The sequence below is a fragment of the Podarcis bocagei genome (genome assembly GCF_964188305.1).
Source record: "Podarcis bocagei genome assembly, chromosome: 13".
NCBI lineage: Eukaryota > Metazoa > Chordata > Lepidosauria > Squamata > Lacertidae > Podarcis > Podarcis bocagei.
The window spans coordinates 10,362,698-10,377,007 of NC_138138.1; the positions used below are offsets into that span (position 1 = coordinate 10,362,698).

The 14,310-nt window shown below is 46.0% G+C and overlaps 1 protein-coding gene and 1 long non-coding RNA gene across 2 annotated transcripts in view; both read right to left on the reverse strand.

The window, feature by feature from the left end:
* The window catches only part of LOC308571492, a 116,865-nt gene that overhangs the window by 40,618 nt on the left and 61,937 nt on the right, over positions 1-14,310 (reverse strand). The window lies entirely within an intron of this gene.
* PARM1 (prostate androgen-regulated mucin-like protein 1) overlaps positions 1-14,310 on the reverse strand; it is a 34,700-nt gene that overhangs the window by 5,339 nt on the left and 15,051 nt on the right. Inside the window, exon 2 of the mRNA XM_081166787.1 lies at positions 1,908-2,615. Coding sequence (XP_081022913.1) covers positions 1,908-2,615 — 708 coding nt within the window. The remainder of the gene's footprint in view (positions 1-1,907; positions 2,616-14,310) is intronic.

Below are 14,310 nucleotides of genomic sequence, written 5' to 3' on the forward strand. Positions count from 1 at the left end.
TAGCGTGAGAGGGCTGGGCCCTGACTGAGTGACAAAAACTGAAGCTGCTGAACAGATGCTTGGGCTGGGGTATTGTTCGGGTTTCTTTTTGTTGCTCTTATTGATATTAATTTGGTGGATCTTTATTTTTCGATCTTATGCTTTATGTGGAAACTGTTCAGTTTGGTTGTGTGCTTTTTTATGTGTTTTATTTATTGCTCATGACTATTTCGTTATATTTGTAATTATGTAAATCTTTTCACGTAGTAAGTTGCCTCGAGTGTGCTTTTAATTATGGAAAGGCGGCATACAAATGAAATTATAATGATATTAAGGATTTATTTACAGCTTTCAAGGAGGATCTCTGCGACTTCCACGATTATGATTTAAACTCTACAGATGAATTCAGACATCTAAACCATGGCTAAGTTTAATTTGCTCTGGCCTGTTGTGTGAATTGACATGACATGGTTTGCAATTGGCTAGCAAACCAGAATTGGGAACTACAGGGAGAAGCCGCCTCTCTCTTTAGAATCTGTTAATAATTTATATTTTATTCTTGGCTTCTTCCCCTGCCAGATAAATTCAGAAATATATTTTTGCAGTGACTGAGGGCCACACAGAAGAATTATAACCCTGGTTTATTCTCATTATGATCTGGCGTGAGGCATGCATGGAGTGATGGTAGAAACACAATAGTTGTGGCCATCGCTCTACAAGTTGCTGCATCACAGACAGAAAGTAAGAGACAGGAATGCACCTTCAAAGTTGAGGGCTGAGAGGACGGAGAAAGAAAGCAGACAAACAGCTCTAAACCACAGCTTGCCTATTATATATTGTAGTCTGGGTTCTATGCTATGGTGAATAACAAACCGTGGGTTAGTACAAGGCCTGCACGGAGTCCATTTTTCAGAAGATAAGCGAGAACGTTAAAATGTATCAGAGTGGACAGAATTTTTTTAGTAGGTGTGTTCTGTTGTGTATTATCATTAATTAAATTTACTGGTTGCTTTTGCTTGCCAAAGGCAACTCAAAGTGACTTACAAACAAAACAAACAAAAACCCACATAGATATATTAACACACCCAATTAAAACAATACATTAAAAAAGCCCCATGCACTCTTTAGAGGGCACAGGCCTGGTTAAAGAGGAAAATGGATGCATCCTTTTCTATTTTGACATTTATTTATTTATTTATTTATTTATTTATTTAATTTTTTAGGTTTTGCAGAACTACTTCTTTTTTTAATAAAATATTTATTAAGAATTTAAACAATAAAACACCATTCACATACACAACCCAAAAAAGAGAAAACACCATCACCGTCAATCAGTAAAGAAAAAAAGAAAGAAAAAAGAAACGAAAAAAGATATACAAAAAAAAGACAAAGGACAAAAAATCATAAAAAAGACATGAAAAATAGTTCAGTTTCATGAATAAAGTTTCCATAACCCTCTTTTCTGACTCCCTCACATCTCCCTTTTCTGTATTCCCATTTACAAAATCTTATTCAGCAATGCTTCACCTTCTCTCAAAACTTATTTTAAATTATACGTTTCAGCTATTATGTCTCCAATTTTTCCCTTTGTTATCAAATATTTAAGCTTGACATAATATTATTCAAATTTCGCCTTTGTTCTTATAAATCAATTATTTTCATACTCCTTTCAGCTATGTCACTAATGCCATATTATCTTTATATCCTGCATCAGACATTTATTTATTTTTTAGGGGGGAAATAATCTGTCTTGAGTCTTTCCAATTTATAATAATAATAATAATAATAATAATAATAATAATAATAATAATAATAATAATTTAAAACAATAATTTAGGGAGCCTTATGAACTCCCTAAAACAGACAACAATAAGCCGCAAGGTTGACAAAACCATTGCCGTGCAAAGCGCGGAAACAGACCAACTCACCCGAACTCAAGGCCCGTTGAACTTCTTGTATGGTTACCCCCACCGAGAACGTGGTACTGCCAGCAGGGGAGGTCGCTGGAGTAGCCTTACTTGACATATCTGCTTGTGAAGAAATAGTAGCCCCTTGCGTGGAGCCCGGGGAGGATGCTGCCACAGATGTCTTTCCAGATGTTGCCTCTCCAGTAGGGAGTTTGCTTGAAGACACAGGTGCTGGAGATGTTCCTGCACTCGGCACTTGGGTGGTGCTTAGATAGGTGGCGTTAGTAGGAAAAGGGTTGGTGGACGATCCATTTAGAGTAGGCAAAGAGCTGACTGGTGCGGTTTCCGAGTGAGGAGTGGCGCCTGTGACCAGGCCGGCAACTGATGTCGCAGGGGCTGACGTGTCTTCCGTGGTTTGTAATCCAGTGTTTGGCTGCGGTGATGAATGGGTTGCTGCTGAGCTATCCGGGGCTGTTGCTCTTGACAGGGGCGTTACAGCTGAAACGGGGTTTGCAGGCAAAACTTCCACAGTGGTGTTAGGAGTAGTGGCGCTATCCTGAGTTGAAAATCTCCATGGGAGCGAAATTGTCATGGAGGCTCCCTTCTGGGTGCTCAAAGGAGTGCCAACACTGGTTGTAGCAGCGGAATCATTAAATTCTGTTGTTTCTGAGGGAACCGTGCTTGAGGGAGTAGGTGGACCAGGTGAAGAGGCACAGGAGACATTTAAGCCTGCACAGGTGAAGCACACGCAAAATTATTATTACCTTCTTGATTTATAACCAGTTGGCCATATTATTAGCATGAGCGGGAAACAGAACCTACAGGGGATGGGTGCATGTGGATTGGAAGGGCTGTGAAGGAAGGAAGGAGGCTGGATTCTCAATGACCAAAGCAGGGATATTGCAGGTTGAGTTCCCCAACCCAACAGTGCCTCTGAATCACCCCTATACTTTCTCCCATCTAAATGAATGGTTTACTTGAGGCCCTTCACCAGGTGTTGCCAGGTATCAGAAGGCTACATATCTGACTACTGGAGAGAAGATCTTTTCTGTGGTGGCACTTCAGTTGTGAAGTTGCTTCTCCAGGCAAATTCACTTGGCACTATCAATGCATTTTGAATGTCAGGCAAAATTTGGCCGGTTAATAAAAACAGTGTTCTTTTATTGCTGTTTGAAAGGTCCATATAGTTAAAGCTATGGTTTTCCCAGTAGTGATGTATGGAAGTGAGAGCTGGACCATAAAAAAGGCTGATCACCGAAGAATTGATGCTTTTGAATTACGGTGCTGGAGGAGATTCTTGAGAGTCCAATGGACTGCATAGAAGATCAAACTGATCCATTCTGAAGGAAATCAGCCCTGAGTGCTCACTGGAAGGACAGATCCTGAAGCTGAGGCTCCAAGACTTTGGCCATCTCATGAGAAGAGAAGACTCCCTGGAAAAGACCCTGATGTTGGGAAAGATGGAGGGCCCAAGGAGAAGGGGACGACAGAGGACGAGATGGTTGGTCAGTGTTCTTGAAGCTACCAGCACAAGTTTGACCAAACTGGGCAGGCAGTGGAAGACAGGAGTGCCTGGCGTGCTCTGGTCCAGGGGGTCACGAAGAGTCGGACACGACTAAACAACAACACCTTAGAGATCCCACCGCCGTATACCAACTGTGGCAGATCCCACCTACATACACACTCTGTAGTAACTACCACAGGTTATCTTTTGGATTTTGTGTGAGGAAATACTTCCTCAGGCAAAAGTTGAACGAATAAGAAATATTTATTATATAGAACAAAGTGAATAAAACAAAGGATGTTATCAGGAGATAATGTCCTTTCAGGAAACAGTTAACCAAGTACTAAATTATACTAATTATACTAAATCTAACAGATGTTACAGGCTTCTAATCTAGCACAGCTTCTTTTAAACTTCAGTTGCTTAAGTTCCGTTACAGTGGTACCTCGGGTTACAGATGCTTCAGGTTACAGACTCCAGTAACTCCACTAATAGTACCTCGGGTTAAGAGCTTTGCTTCAGGATGAGAACAGAAATCACGCAGCGGCGGTGGGAGGCCCCATTAGCTAAAGTGGTACCTCAGGTTGAGAACAGTTTCAGGTTAAGAACGGACCTCCGGAACAAATTAAGTCCTTAACCCGAGGTACCACTGTATTGCGCTTCAGGTAGACCTTACAGGTTTCTAGACCAGAAGGTAAATGCTCAGCTTATTTCCAGTTATTCCCCTTCAGTTCCATAACTCAGTTGTTCCAACACATCTCACTACTTTGGTTCTTAAACAAGGTGGACCTTTCTGTCAGTGACCCAACCTTTTATCAACCACACTCCTGAGGTGCTTCCAGCAGTGTAACGGACACAGAGGGTCACCACACCCCTCTTAGTTTGGGGCTCTTCTCCATCTCCCCTTGTGACTGGGATGAGACGCAAGTAGGCTGTATCCTCACAACCTCTAGTTCTCCTGGCTCAAACTCAGCCCTCTGTGGATCAAGGATTCAGTTGTCAGGGGCTAGATCAGGGGTCTGCAACCCGCGGCTCCGGAGTCGCATGTGGCTCTTTTACACCTTTGCTGCGGCTCCGGGGCGGATACTAGCGAGGGGAGGAGGCGCATTGTGCGCCCCGACACTCCCCACTGTGGCAGGTGCTGTACTGGCTGTGACGTCGCATGGGGGCGGTGCGTGCGTTAGTCACGCACCCTCCCGACGTCACCTTCCCGCCCGCTGTCAGATCGTGGCTCCGGAGATATATTTGTTTTAAATGTCGCAATGGTTTTGCGGCTCCCAGTTTTTTTTTCTTCGGAAACGGGTCCAAGTGGCTCTTTTTGTCTTAAAGGTTGCAGACCCCTGGGCTAGACGGAGCCTCCATATTTCTTAGCTTCTCCCCACGCTCCACCCTGACTCACATTAGCAGAGTCAACTGTGAAAAAATAAGGGACACAGGCAAATCTAATCAGCCCATCCATGCTGCAAAATCCAACTGGTGGAAAATTTAAGACTCCTGGCTTCCTTTTTGTTTGGCAAAGCACTCACTGAACCCTGCTTGCCCAAACGTCGCATTTGTCCCATCGAGCTGAACCTTAGCTCATTCATTCTGAAGCGAGCGGAGTCTGCGTCGCTAAATCAAGCCCAATTAACTTCCTGTTTTCAAAGGGTGAAGACAGGCGTAACATTGCAACGGGGACCGCAGCGCGTTTTCTGCCCACAGGGCAAGAACAGAGCTCAGCATGACTTTGCAATTTGTCCCCCCACCCCGCAATTGCACGCCAGCAAGGTGAATGCCGGCTCCTCCCTCGATCTTGGCTTCTCCCCTCAGGCCTCAAGGCAGGCTATCTTTAAATAAAACTAAAGCGAAAGCAGCCCACCACCTTTATTTGCTCACCCTTTGTTAGACGAAAAAGTGAAAACTTTCCGAACCGGCCAAACTACTCCAGCGATTGACAGGGAAGTTGTGCCAGCCAACTGGTGTCAGCCACAGCTGTGGTTTCCCTCAGTTGAGTGGAGCAGATTCTAAAAAGCCGCAGGACGCTTTTATCGTTCATCTTGAAAAATTTATAACGAATGCAATTCCAGCTCCCCTTTGCCTATTGCTCTGCGAATGGGAAATCTGCTTTCATCCAAGATTTTTATTTTCCCAGCAAGCAGGGGTGGCCCAAGACATTTTGGCACCTGAGGCAAACCGCAAAATGGTACTTCTCTCTCCCATCCCCCAGTGTACCTCAGCCAGGAAAGAAAAAGTGAAGATCTACATCAGGACGTGGGTGGCACTATGGTTAAACCAGAGAGCCTGGGACTTGCCGAGCAGAAGGTCAGCGGTTCGAATCCCTGCGACGGGGTGAGCTCCCGTTGGTCGGTCCCTGCTCCTGCCAACCTAGCAGCTCGAAAGCACGTCAAAGTGCAAGTAGATAAATAGGTACCACTCCAGCGGGAAGGTAAATGGAATTTCCATGCACTGCTCTGGTTCGCCAGAAGCGGCTTAGTCATGCTGGCCACATGACCCGGAAGCTGTATGCCGGCTCCCTCGGCCAATAAAGCGAGATGAGCGCCGCAACCCCAGAGTCGGTCACGACTGGACCTAATGGTCAGGGGTCCCTTTACCTTTACCTTTACATCAGGAATAAGGGGAGAAAAGGATGTACATCAGCAGTGGTCAGTATTAGAAACTCAGATATAGAGGCTAGGTGCCAAACGGAACCTTAAACCAGGGTTGCAGTCTCCAAAACAGAACCTCTAGTTGCTGTTTGGGGGCAAGACAGCTATAGACTCTTATTTTTCAAATGAAGGTCTGACTGTATTATTAGTTAAACATATGGCTAATTTAGAAGACAACCTTGAACTAGGTTGAGAACTCTGATAAGGAAGAAGTCACTTGATTCAGGGACATAGATTATCCCTACCTCTTTTTCTTAACAGTCCATTCATAACATAAGAATATTATTCACAACTGTGGGGAGGGCATTGTGGGGGGTAAGTAAGTAAAAATAAGCTACAACAACTGTTTGCCGCTCCTGCTCAGGCTGCACAGAGGCAGCATTTTGCTTCATGAAATTCACTCCGATTGTGCCGATAAAACACAACTGCTAGAATTTTACAAGGTGGGGTATTAGTGTGCGGAAGCAGTCCTGATCCGACGATCCCAGCATGCACCTCCAGATGATGGAGATGTCAGGCATCTTCACTTGGTCACAAGTGGCTGATAGCCCGGTCCAAAATGTGCCAGGCGCCTGGCTAATATCGAACACTGGCCAAGAGTGTTTGCCAAGAGATGGCTGTACAGGTGGCATTGTGGAGTCAGCCAAGAAGGTGACTGATTCAGCAGCAAGAGGCTATGCGTTCCTTGGAGGCCGGCTGCCTCTGTGGATCCTGAGGCCTGAGGGTCCCCTCACTTTTCCTCATGGGTGCGCTGGCTCTGCCAGAAAGCCTCTCTCCTCACCCACTGTTACACCGATTTCAATCGTGGAAAATGAAACCCAACGTAACAGTATGGTTAAAGGTAAAGGGACCCCTATTGGGTCCAGTCGTGACCGACTCTGGGGTTGTGGCGCTCATCTCGCTTTATTGGCCGAGGGAGCCGGCATACAGCTTCCGGGTCATGTGGCCAGCATGACTAAGCCGCTTCTGGCAAACCAGAGCAGCGCACGGAAATGCCATTTACCTTCCCGCCGGAGTGGTACCTATTTATCTACTTGCACTTTGACGTGCTTTCGAACTGCTTAGGTGGGCAGGAGCAAGGACCGAGCAACGGGAGCTCACCCCGTCGCGGGGATCCAAACCGCCGACCTTCTGATCGGCAAGGCCTAGGCTCTGTGGTTTAACCCACAGCACCACCTGCGTCCCAACAGTATGGTTAGGCAATAATAATAATAATAATTTATTATTTATACCCCACCCATCTGGCTGGGCTTCCTCAGCCACTCTGGGCAGCTTCCAACAAAATATTAAAATACTGTAATACATCAAACATTAAAAGCTTCCCTAAACAGGGCTGCCTCCAGATGTCTTCTAAAAGTTTGGTAGTTATTTTTCTCTTTGACATCTGGTGGGAAGGCGTTCCACAGGGCGGGCACCACTCCCGAGAAGGCCCTCTGCCTGGTTCCCTGTAACTTGGCTTCTTGCAGCGAGGGAACCGCCAGAAGGCCCTTGGCGCTGGACCTCAGTGTCCGGGTAGAAAGATGGGGGTGGAGATGTTCCTTCAGATATACTGGACCGAGGCTGATTAGGGCTTTAATTAAAGGTCAGCACCAACACTTTGAATTGTGCTCGGAAACATACTGGGAGCCAATGTAGGTCTTTCAAGACCGGTGTTATGTGGCCTCGGTGGCCGCTCCCAGTCACCAGTCTAGCTGCCGCATTCTGGATTAGTTGTAGTTTTCAGGTCACCTTCAAAGGTAGCCCCACGTAGAGCGCATTGCAGTAGACCAAGCGGGAGATAACCAGAGCAACCCACTCATAAAATAAAACGACATAATTATTATTTATTTGGACCTGGGTGGTATTCAAGCACGTCACATGTGCCTGTCTTTGGACAGAACTAGATCCTGAAATTATGCCAATTGTTTCTCTATCCACTTGCTTGACAGGAATTGTACTGTCAAGAACCGTCACTGAAAAATGCAGAACTGCCCTGTGGGGTTAATAATATACGCACTCAAGAACAATTTCTTTTGTCCCTGTGGAAGCATATCTATTAAAAGCCATTATCGCTTTTGTGCTAGGAGGACTACGTGTTCATGAATGAAATTCCTGAACCTTCTGTTCTTCTCTTTGGTGGCAATGAAAAATAGCTAGTATCAAAACTTTCCAGTCCTTCTGAGACTGTTAATACGTTTGTTTGCTCCCTCACACTTACCGGTAACCATTCGGGACCAGAAGATACTGATCTGAGCATTTCAGATAATCCACAAATTTCTCCCACCCTCAAGATTTCTAAGAGTTGTGTTATTTTTAAGCTTCAAGTCAACTGGTCATGGCAGGTGTTTTCCATTTAAGAGTGAATATAGATGCAATATTTAACAAGGGGACACAGCAGGTTCATCATCCATGGTGTTAATTCTGGCTTTGCAACTTGTAGAAAGTCAAACACAGACTCAGCTGCCAATCATGGCTTCCCCCACCAGTCATGTATTAGATAGCCAGTCCTGCTTCTATTCCAAAGTGCCGTATTTACCAATAACTGTATGAATACATCCACACCCAATCTTACTTTAAAAGGTCCACAGATACGGTTGCAAAATTCCTGTGAGAATTGAGGTGGCTTCCTCTTGAGTCAGCCATAATGCAAGCGTGCAAAAACCACCCCTCAAAAACATGATCCCAAGGCAGAGGAATATACGACTGCACTGATAGTGATGAGGGTATTTCGACAAGGGACCCACTGGTCTTAAAATGTCATGTCGGTATTTTTCCTTAACAGATTATTTTCTAAAAGGAGATGCAATATACGGTGGAGAGCTCAGGACAGGGAATCTCGTTCTGGAACAGATCAGGGATACACACCAAGAATATAGTCAGTCATGAATGATTTATCATTTGGATTTAGTAAGTAAGATTCCCCTTGCTTTTCTTTGAGCGAGGTGTCATTACAGTGGTACCTTGGCTTAAGAACTTAATTCGTTCCGGAGGTCCGTTCTTAACCTGAAACTGTTCTTAACCTGAAGCACCACTTTAGCTAATGGGGCCTCCTGCTGCCGCCGAGCCGCCACAGCACGATTTCTGTTCTCATCCTGAAGCAAAGTTCTTAACCCGAGGTACTATTTCTGGGTTAGCGGAGTCTGTAACCTGAAGCATATGTAACCTGAGGTATCACTGTATTTTGATACCAGTAAAAAGGTAAAGGGACCCCTGACAGTTAAGTCCAGTCACAAACGACTCTGGGGTTGTGGTGCTCATCTCGCTTTACAGGCCGAGGGAGCCGGCGTTTGTCCGCTTCGCAGACAGTTTTTCCGGGTCATGTGGCCAGCATGACTAAGCCGCTTCTGGTGAACCAGAGCAGCACACGGAAACACCGTTGACCTTCCCGCCGGAGTGGTACCTAATTATCTACTTGCACTTTTTGGCGTGCTTTCGAACTGCTAGGTTGGCAGGAGCAAGGACCGCGCAACAGGAGCTCACCCCGTCGTGGGGATTCGAACTGCCGACCTTTTGATTGGCAAGCCCTGGGCTAAGTGGTTTAGACCACGGTGCCCCCCCCCCCCGCGTCCCTTTGATACCAGTACAGTATATTAAAAATGTTTGGGGACGTGGCTGGAGTACAGTGGTAAGACACCTCTGGGTAGCGCTGGGACCAAATGCAGCGCTTGCTTGCCAGTCCTAGTAGGGAAACCTGGGCTAGCAGAGTCCAACATCCAACTCTGTAGAAAGTAGCTTCCTATGTTCCTACCGTGGGTGGCGCTGTGGGTTAAACCACAGAGCCTAGGACTTGCCGATCAGAAGGTTGGCGGTTCGAATCCCCGTGACAGAGTGAACTCCTGTTTCTCAGTCCCTGCTCCTGCCAACCTAGCAGTTCGAAAGCACGTCAGTGCAAGTAGATAAATAGATACCGCTCCGGCGGGAAGGTAAACGGCGTTTCCGTGCGCTGCTCTGGTTCGCCAGAAGTGGCTTAGTCATGTTGGCTACATGACCCGGAAGCTGTACGCCGGCTCCCTCAGCCAGTAAAGCGAAATGAGCGCCGCAACCCCAGAGTCGGTCACGACTGGACCTAATGGTCAGTGGTCCCTTTACAGTTCCTACAGTCTGATTAATCCATTGCCTTGGTTTAATTATTTTCAAATGCAAACATAATAATTAAAAAAAAAGGCCCTGGCTAACTCCAGCCAGTGACCAGCATCCAACAACGAAATAAGTAGCCGATGGAAAATAACCCAGCCTGACTTTTTAAAAAGCATGTGTAATGGTCTATATATAAACAAACAGAATATGCAATTAACCTGCCTTCTAGGTTGCCTCCAGCAGATAAACAGGTTGGCTTAAAAAAATTCTACAACAGGATACATTTGCCCTGAGAACTGGGAAGTCTAAGGTTTTAGCCTTTTGGTTTTAGCATTTACTATAATCTTCAGGTCAAGTTACTGAAACTGCGTTTGGGAGTTGGGCGTGGGATAGCTTTTGACACACTATAGTGGCTTCTCAGGTTCCTTACTCCCAATCCTCAGAAGGCTGAATTGTTGTTTTAATTGAAACATCAGCTGCTTTTTAATGTTTGTTACTGCCGATCAAAATATAACTAGGTTTTGGGGCTACTTACTACATTTCTTATCAGTGGTTTAGGTTTTTGGGCTGCCTAGTTAACAGGAATATGGGCAAGAAGTAGAACAGAGTAATTTTCTTTTCTTTTCAAAGTGCCCTTCAAGAAATAATAAGTTTCGGATCTCACTGGCTGGTGAAAGGCCTGTTTGCTCCAGCTGTCTTTCTGCATTAGCTGGTTGGCGCTTGATAAGGGTTTTGGGTTGCCAAAGATTCTCTGGAAAAGCAGCAACAGCAACAGAGGAGGAGTTATGAGGGCCACTCCAAACTGTGACGGTGAACAGATAAAAGACGTTGACTTCTCCACCCTACCGGTCCTTATCCGGTCCCCTTCAGAGAAATACAGCAGCAGCCCTAGTAGCTTTAGCAATGCAAGAGTCTGGTAGCAAATTGCTTTCTAGAATCATATTCATTATCTGGTCGCCAGATTCTGTGTACAAATCTGTAGACGCAGACCTTCGCCCAACTCAAAATAGTCCGGCACAGTGGCGTAGCGTGGGGGGTGCAGGGGGGGCCGGCCGCACCGGGCGCAACATCTGGGGGTTAGGGTTAGGGGGCGCAAATCCACAGGTTAGAGGGCGCAAATTACTTGCCTTGCCCCGGGTGCTGACAACCCACGCTACGCCACTGGTCCGGCATGAAAATCCCCAAACTCGGTTCCATGGGTGACTCTGAGTCAACTCCCTGGGGTAGTTTATTGTTGTAAATTGTTTCTAAATTTATTGTTGCACATTGTTTTAATTGTCTGTTTTAATTGTTGGTTTCTAATGTTGTGAGTGTCGTCTATTTCAGAGGCTTCCACTCTGCAGCCTCTTATACTTGTTTTAACTGCGAGTCTTTTAGTTCTTATGCGCTTACAGTTGTTTTAACTGCACGCTTTTATTTGTTTTTAGTTCTTATCTGTTTTAATTATCAGTTTTTATCCATCCATTATCCGTGTTTAATCTTGTATTTTTTTCCCAATGTTTTATCCTATGCTTATTTCTTTGTCCTTATTTGCTCTAACAATTATTGGTTAAAAAAATAAATCCTAACTGCTATTTTATTTATATTTTTTGTTTGTTTGTTTGTTTCGTTTGTTTTTTATCCTGGTCTGTGACCGTAATAAAGTTCATTCATATTCATTTTATATTGGTCATTCCGTTTGCTGTAATTCCACCGGGGTTCTACTGATGGGAGGGTCACAGCACATGTTTTGCATGCAAAATGTCCTCTCCCCAGTCCCCAGAAGCTGCATGCAGGGCTGGAAAAGATGCCAGTCTGACTGGCAATATGGAGATGGATGAGCCAATGGTCTCACTTGGTACAAGGCCCTATGATGGCGGGATTACCGTATTTTTCGCCCTATAGGGCGCACTTTCCCCCCTCCAAAAATGAAGGGGAAATGTGTGTGCGTCCTATGGGGCGAATGCAGGCTTTCGCTGAAGCCTGGAGAGCGAGAGGGGTCGGTGCGCACCGACCCCTCTTGCTCTCCAGGCTTCAGGAAGCTATTCCCCCCAGCCCGGCAAGCTCCCAGAGCGATGCCAAAGCTGCGCGCAGCTTCGCCATCGCTCTGGGACCCGTTCTGGGGGCTGGGATCGGGGGAAGCTCGGTCTTCCCCCGCCCGCAGCCTCGCAAACTCCGAGAGCGATGGCGAACGTGCGCGCACCATCGCCATCGCTCTCCGACCTGTTCTGGGGGCTGGGGAAGCTCGGGCTTCCCCCGCCCCAGCCCCGCGCCTGGGGGGGGGGATTCCCCCCTTTATTCCCCCCCCCCAAATCTAGGTGCGTCCTATAGGGCGAAAAATACGGTATACTATTCCTCATGTCTGCAATGGAATTTTTTCTCCAGTGAAAAATCTCCCCTATCCTCGCCTTTCCCCGCTTTGCAGAGCTAGCAGGTGAGTTTAGGGCAGGCGTAGGCAAACTCGGCCCTCCAGATGTTTTGGGACTACAACTCCCATCATCCCTAGCTAAGAGGGCCAGTGGACAGGGATGATGGGAATTGTAGTCTCAACACATCTGGAGGGCCGTGTTTGCCTAGGCCTGGTTTAGGTGGGATGAATCACAGAAGGCAAAGAGTCAAAACCATATCCCAGAGCATCACCTCTCTGATCTGCAGGGCAGAGCGTCCCTACAGGGTTGTGAATGAGCAAAAAAACCCAAACAGCCCGATATCCTTATCAAGCCTATAATGTTTCTGTGTGGCCCTCAGCCCTGCGTGGGATTGAATCCAGAAACAGAACGCTGGTAGAGCCATTATATTCTGAATGATTTCCTGCAGCAATTAAGGTTTGATGTAGGGACAAAATGGGGGGGGGGGAGAGAGAGGGAGGGAGGGAAGCATATTGTTATGTTTCAAGCCACGGAAATACAGTAGCCGCTGTAATTTTCTGTGAAGTCTGTAACTTGAGACGTTGCCTTGCTGCAGCGACGAGCCGCGATAGCAGACCCACAGGGATATCTGAACCGGTTTTGAAACCTAGGCATTGCCAAAATACAATCAAGATTTGCTTGATGACAAGCCTGTAACATTCCGTAATTGACAGAACACAAGCAAAGGGCAGGAAAACAGAGACAAGGCAGATATGTCTGCTTCGAGGGTGGAAAGACTTTGGAAGAAGCTGTCACGAACTGGCCGTTACTAAAATGCTCTGTAGCTTAATGTTATCGGGACACGTAATTTCACATCTTCATTTTTGTACAGTAAAATGTCAAGATGACTTTCCTCTTACTTACTTTCCGTAGCCAACCCCCCCCCCCCCAAATCACTTTCTTTTAACTCTCTGCTTAATAAGGTCTTTGCTGGGAAATTTAACCTATGCTGACGTCGCAAGGTTGAGTGTTGTGTTTGCTGAAGGCAGGGTGAAACTATACGTGACACAGCTATTTCCCTGATCTAAAATCTGCCCTCCCAAACCTGCTATTTGAGCCTGTTGCACCTTTCTATTTTCACCCTGTGAAGATAATAAGGGGTTTTCTGTTATGTTTTGCAAGGGGTGGGGGGATTAAATCATGGAAATACCATGGGAGAAAAGGATCAGACCCCCCTCTCCCCCCAGTGACAATTCCTTAATCAAAGCTTACAGTCTCCTATAGCTGCTTTGAAGTTAACACAAATAAACAAGCTGGATGCATGTGGAAAATTCGGATCACGCCTTGTCTGGCCCTTCCATTCCAGAGATATGGCATTTAGTCGCACAATGGCGGCAGTAGATGCTATTATTTAAAAATTCTTCTGTTTTCCCTTTTATTTTATCTGCTCTGTGGATCCCATCCCCTAGCTTCGGGGTATCTCAAATTGAGGGTTTTATGTAAATGTGACCTCTGGTTCAAGCACCAGAGAACGTTGAGAAATGACGGAAAATGTTTCAAATGGAATGACACCTTGCTCAAATGGAAGAGGCCACTGGAACAAATTTTAGCATACATGTGTGCTTCTATCCAGTTATATAGAATCTTGGTCCTCCGGCTGAAACTTGTAGTACAGCCGTACCTTGGTTCTTGAACAGAATGGGTTCCAGAAGTCCATTCGACTCCCGGTACTGTTAAAAAACCAAGATGCGGCTTCCAATTGGCTGCAGGAGGTAACCCCATTCCCACCCCACACCCTGATGACCTGTGAGCCCCAATGCGTTCTCCTATTTTTAAATCAAACTTAAGCTTTTGCTTTAACCGCTGAGCAAATTCTCTCACGCCAAGTCTTT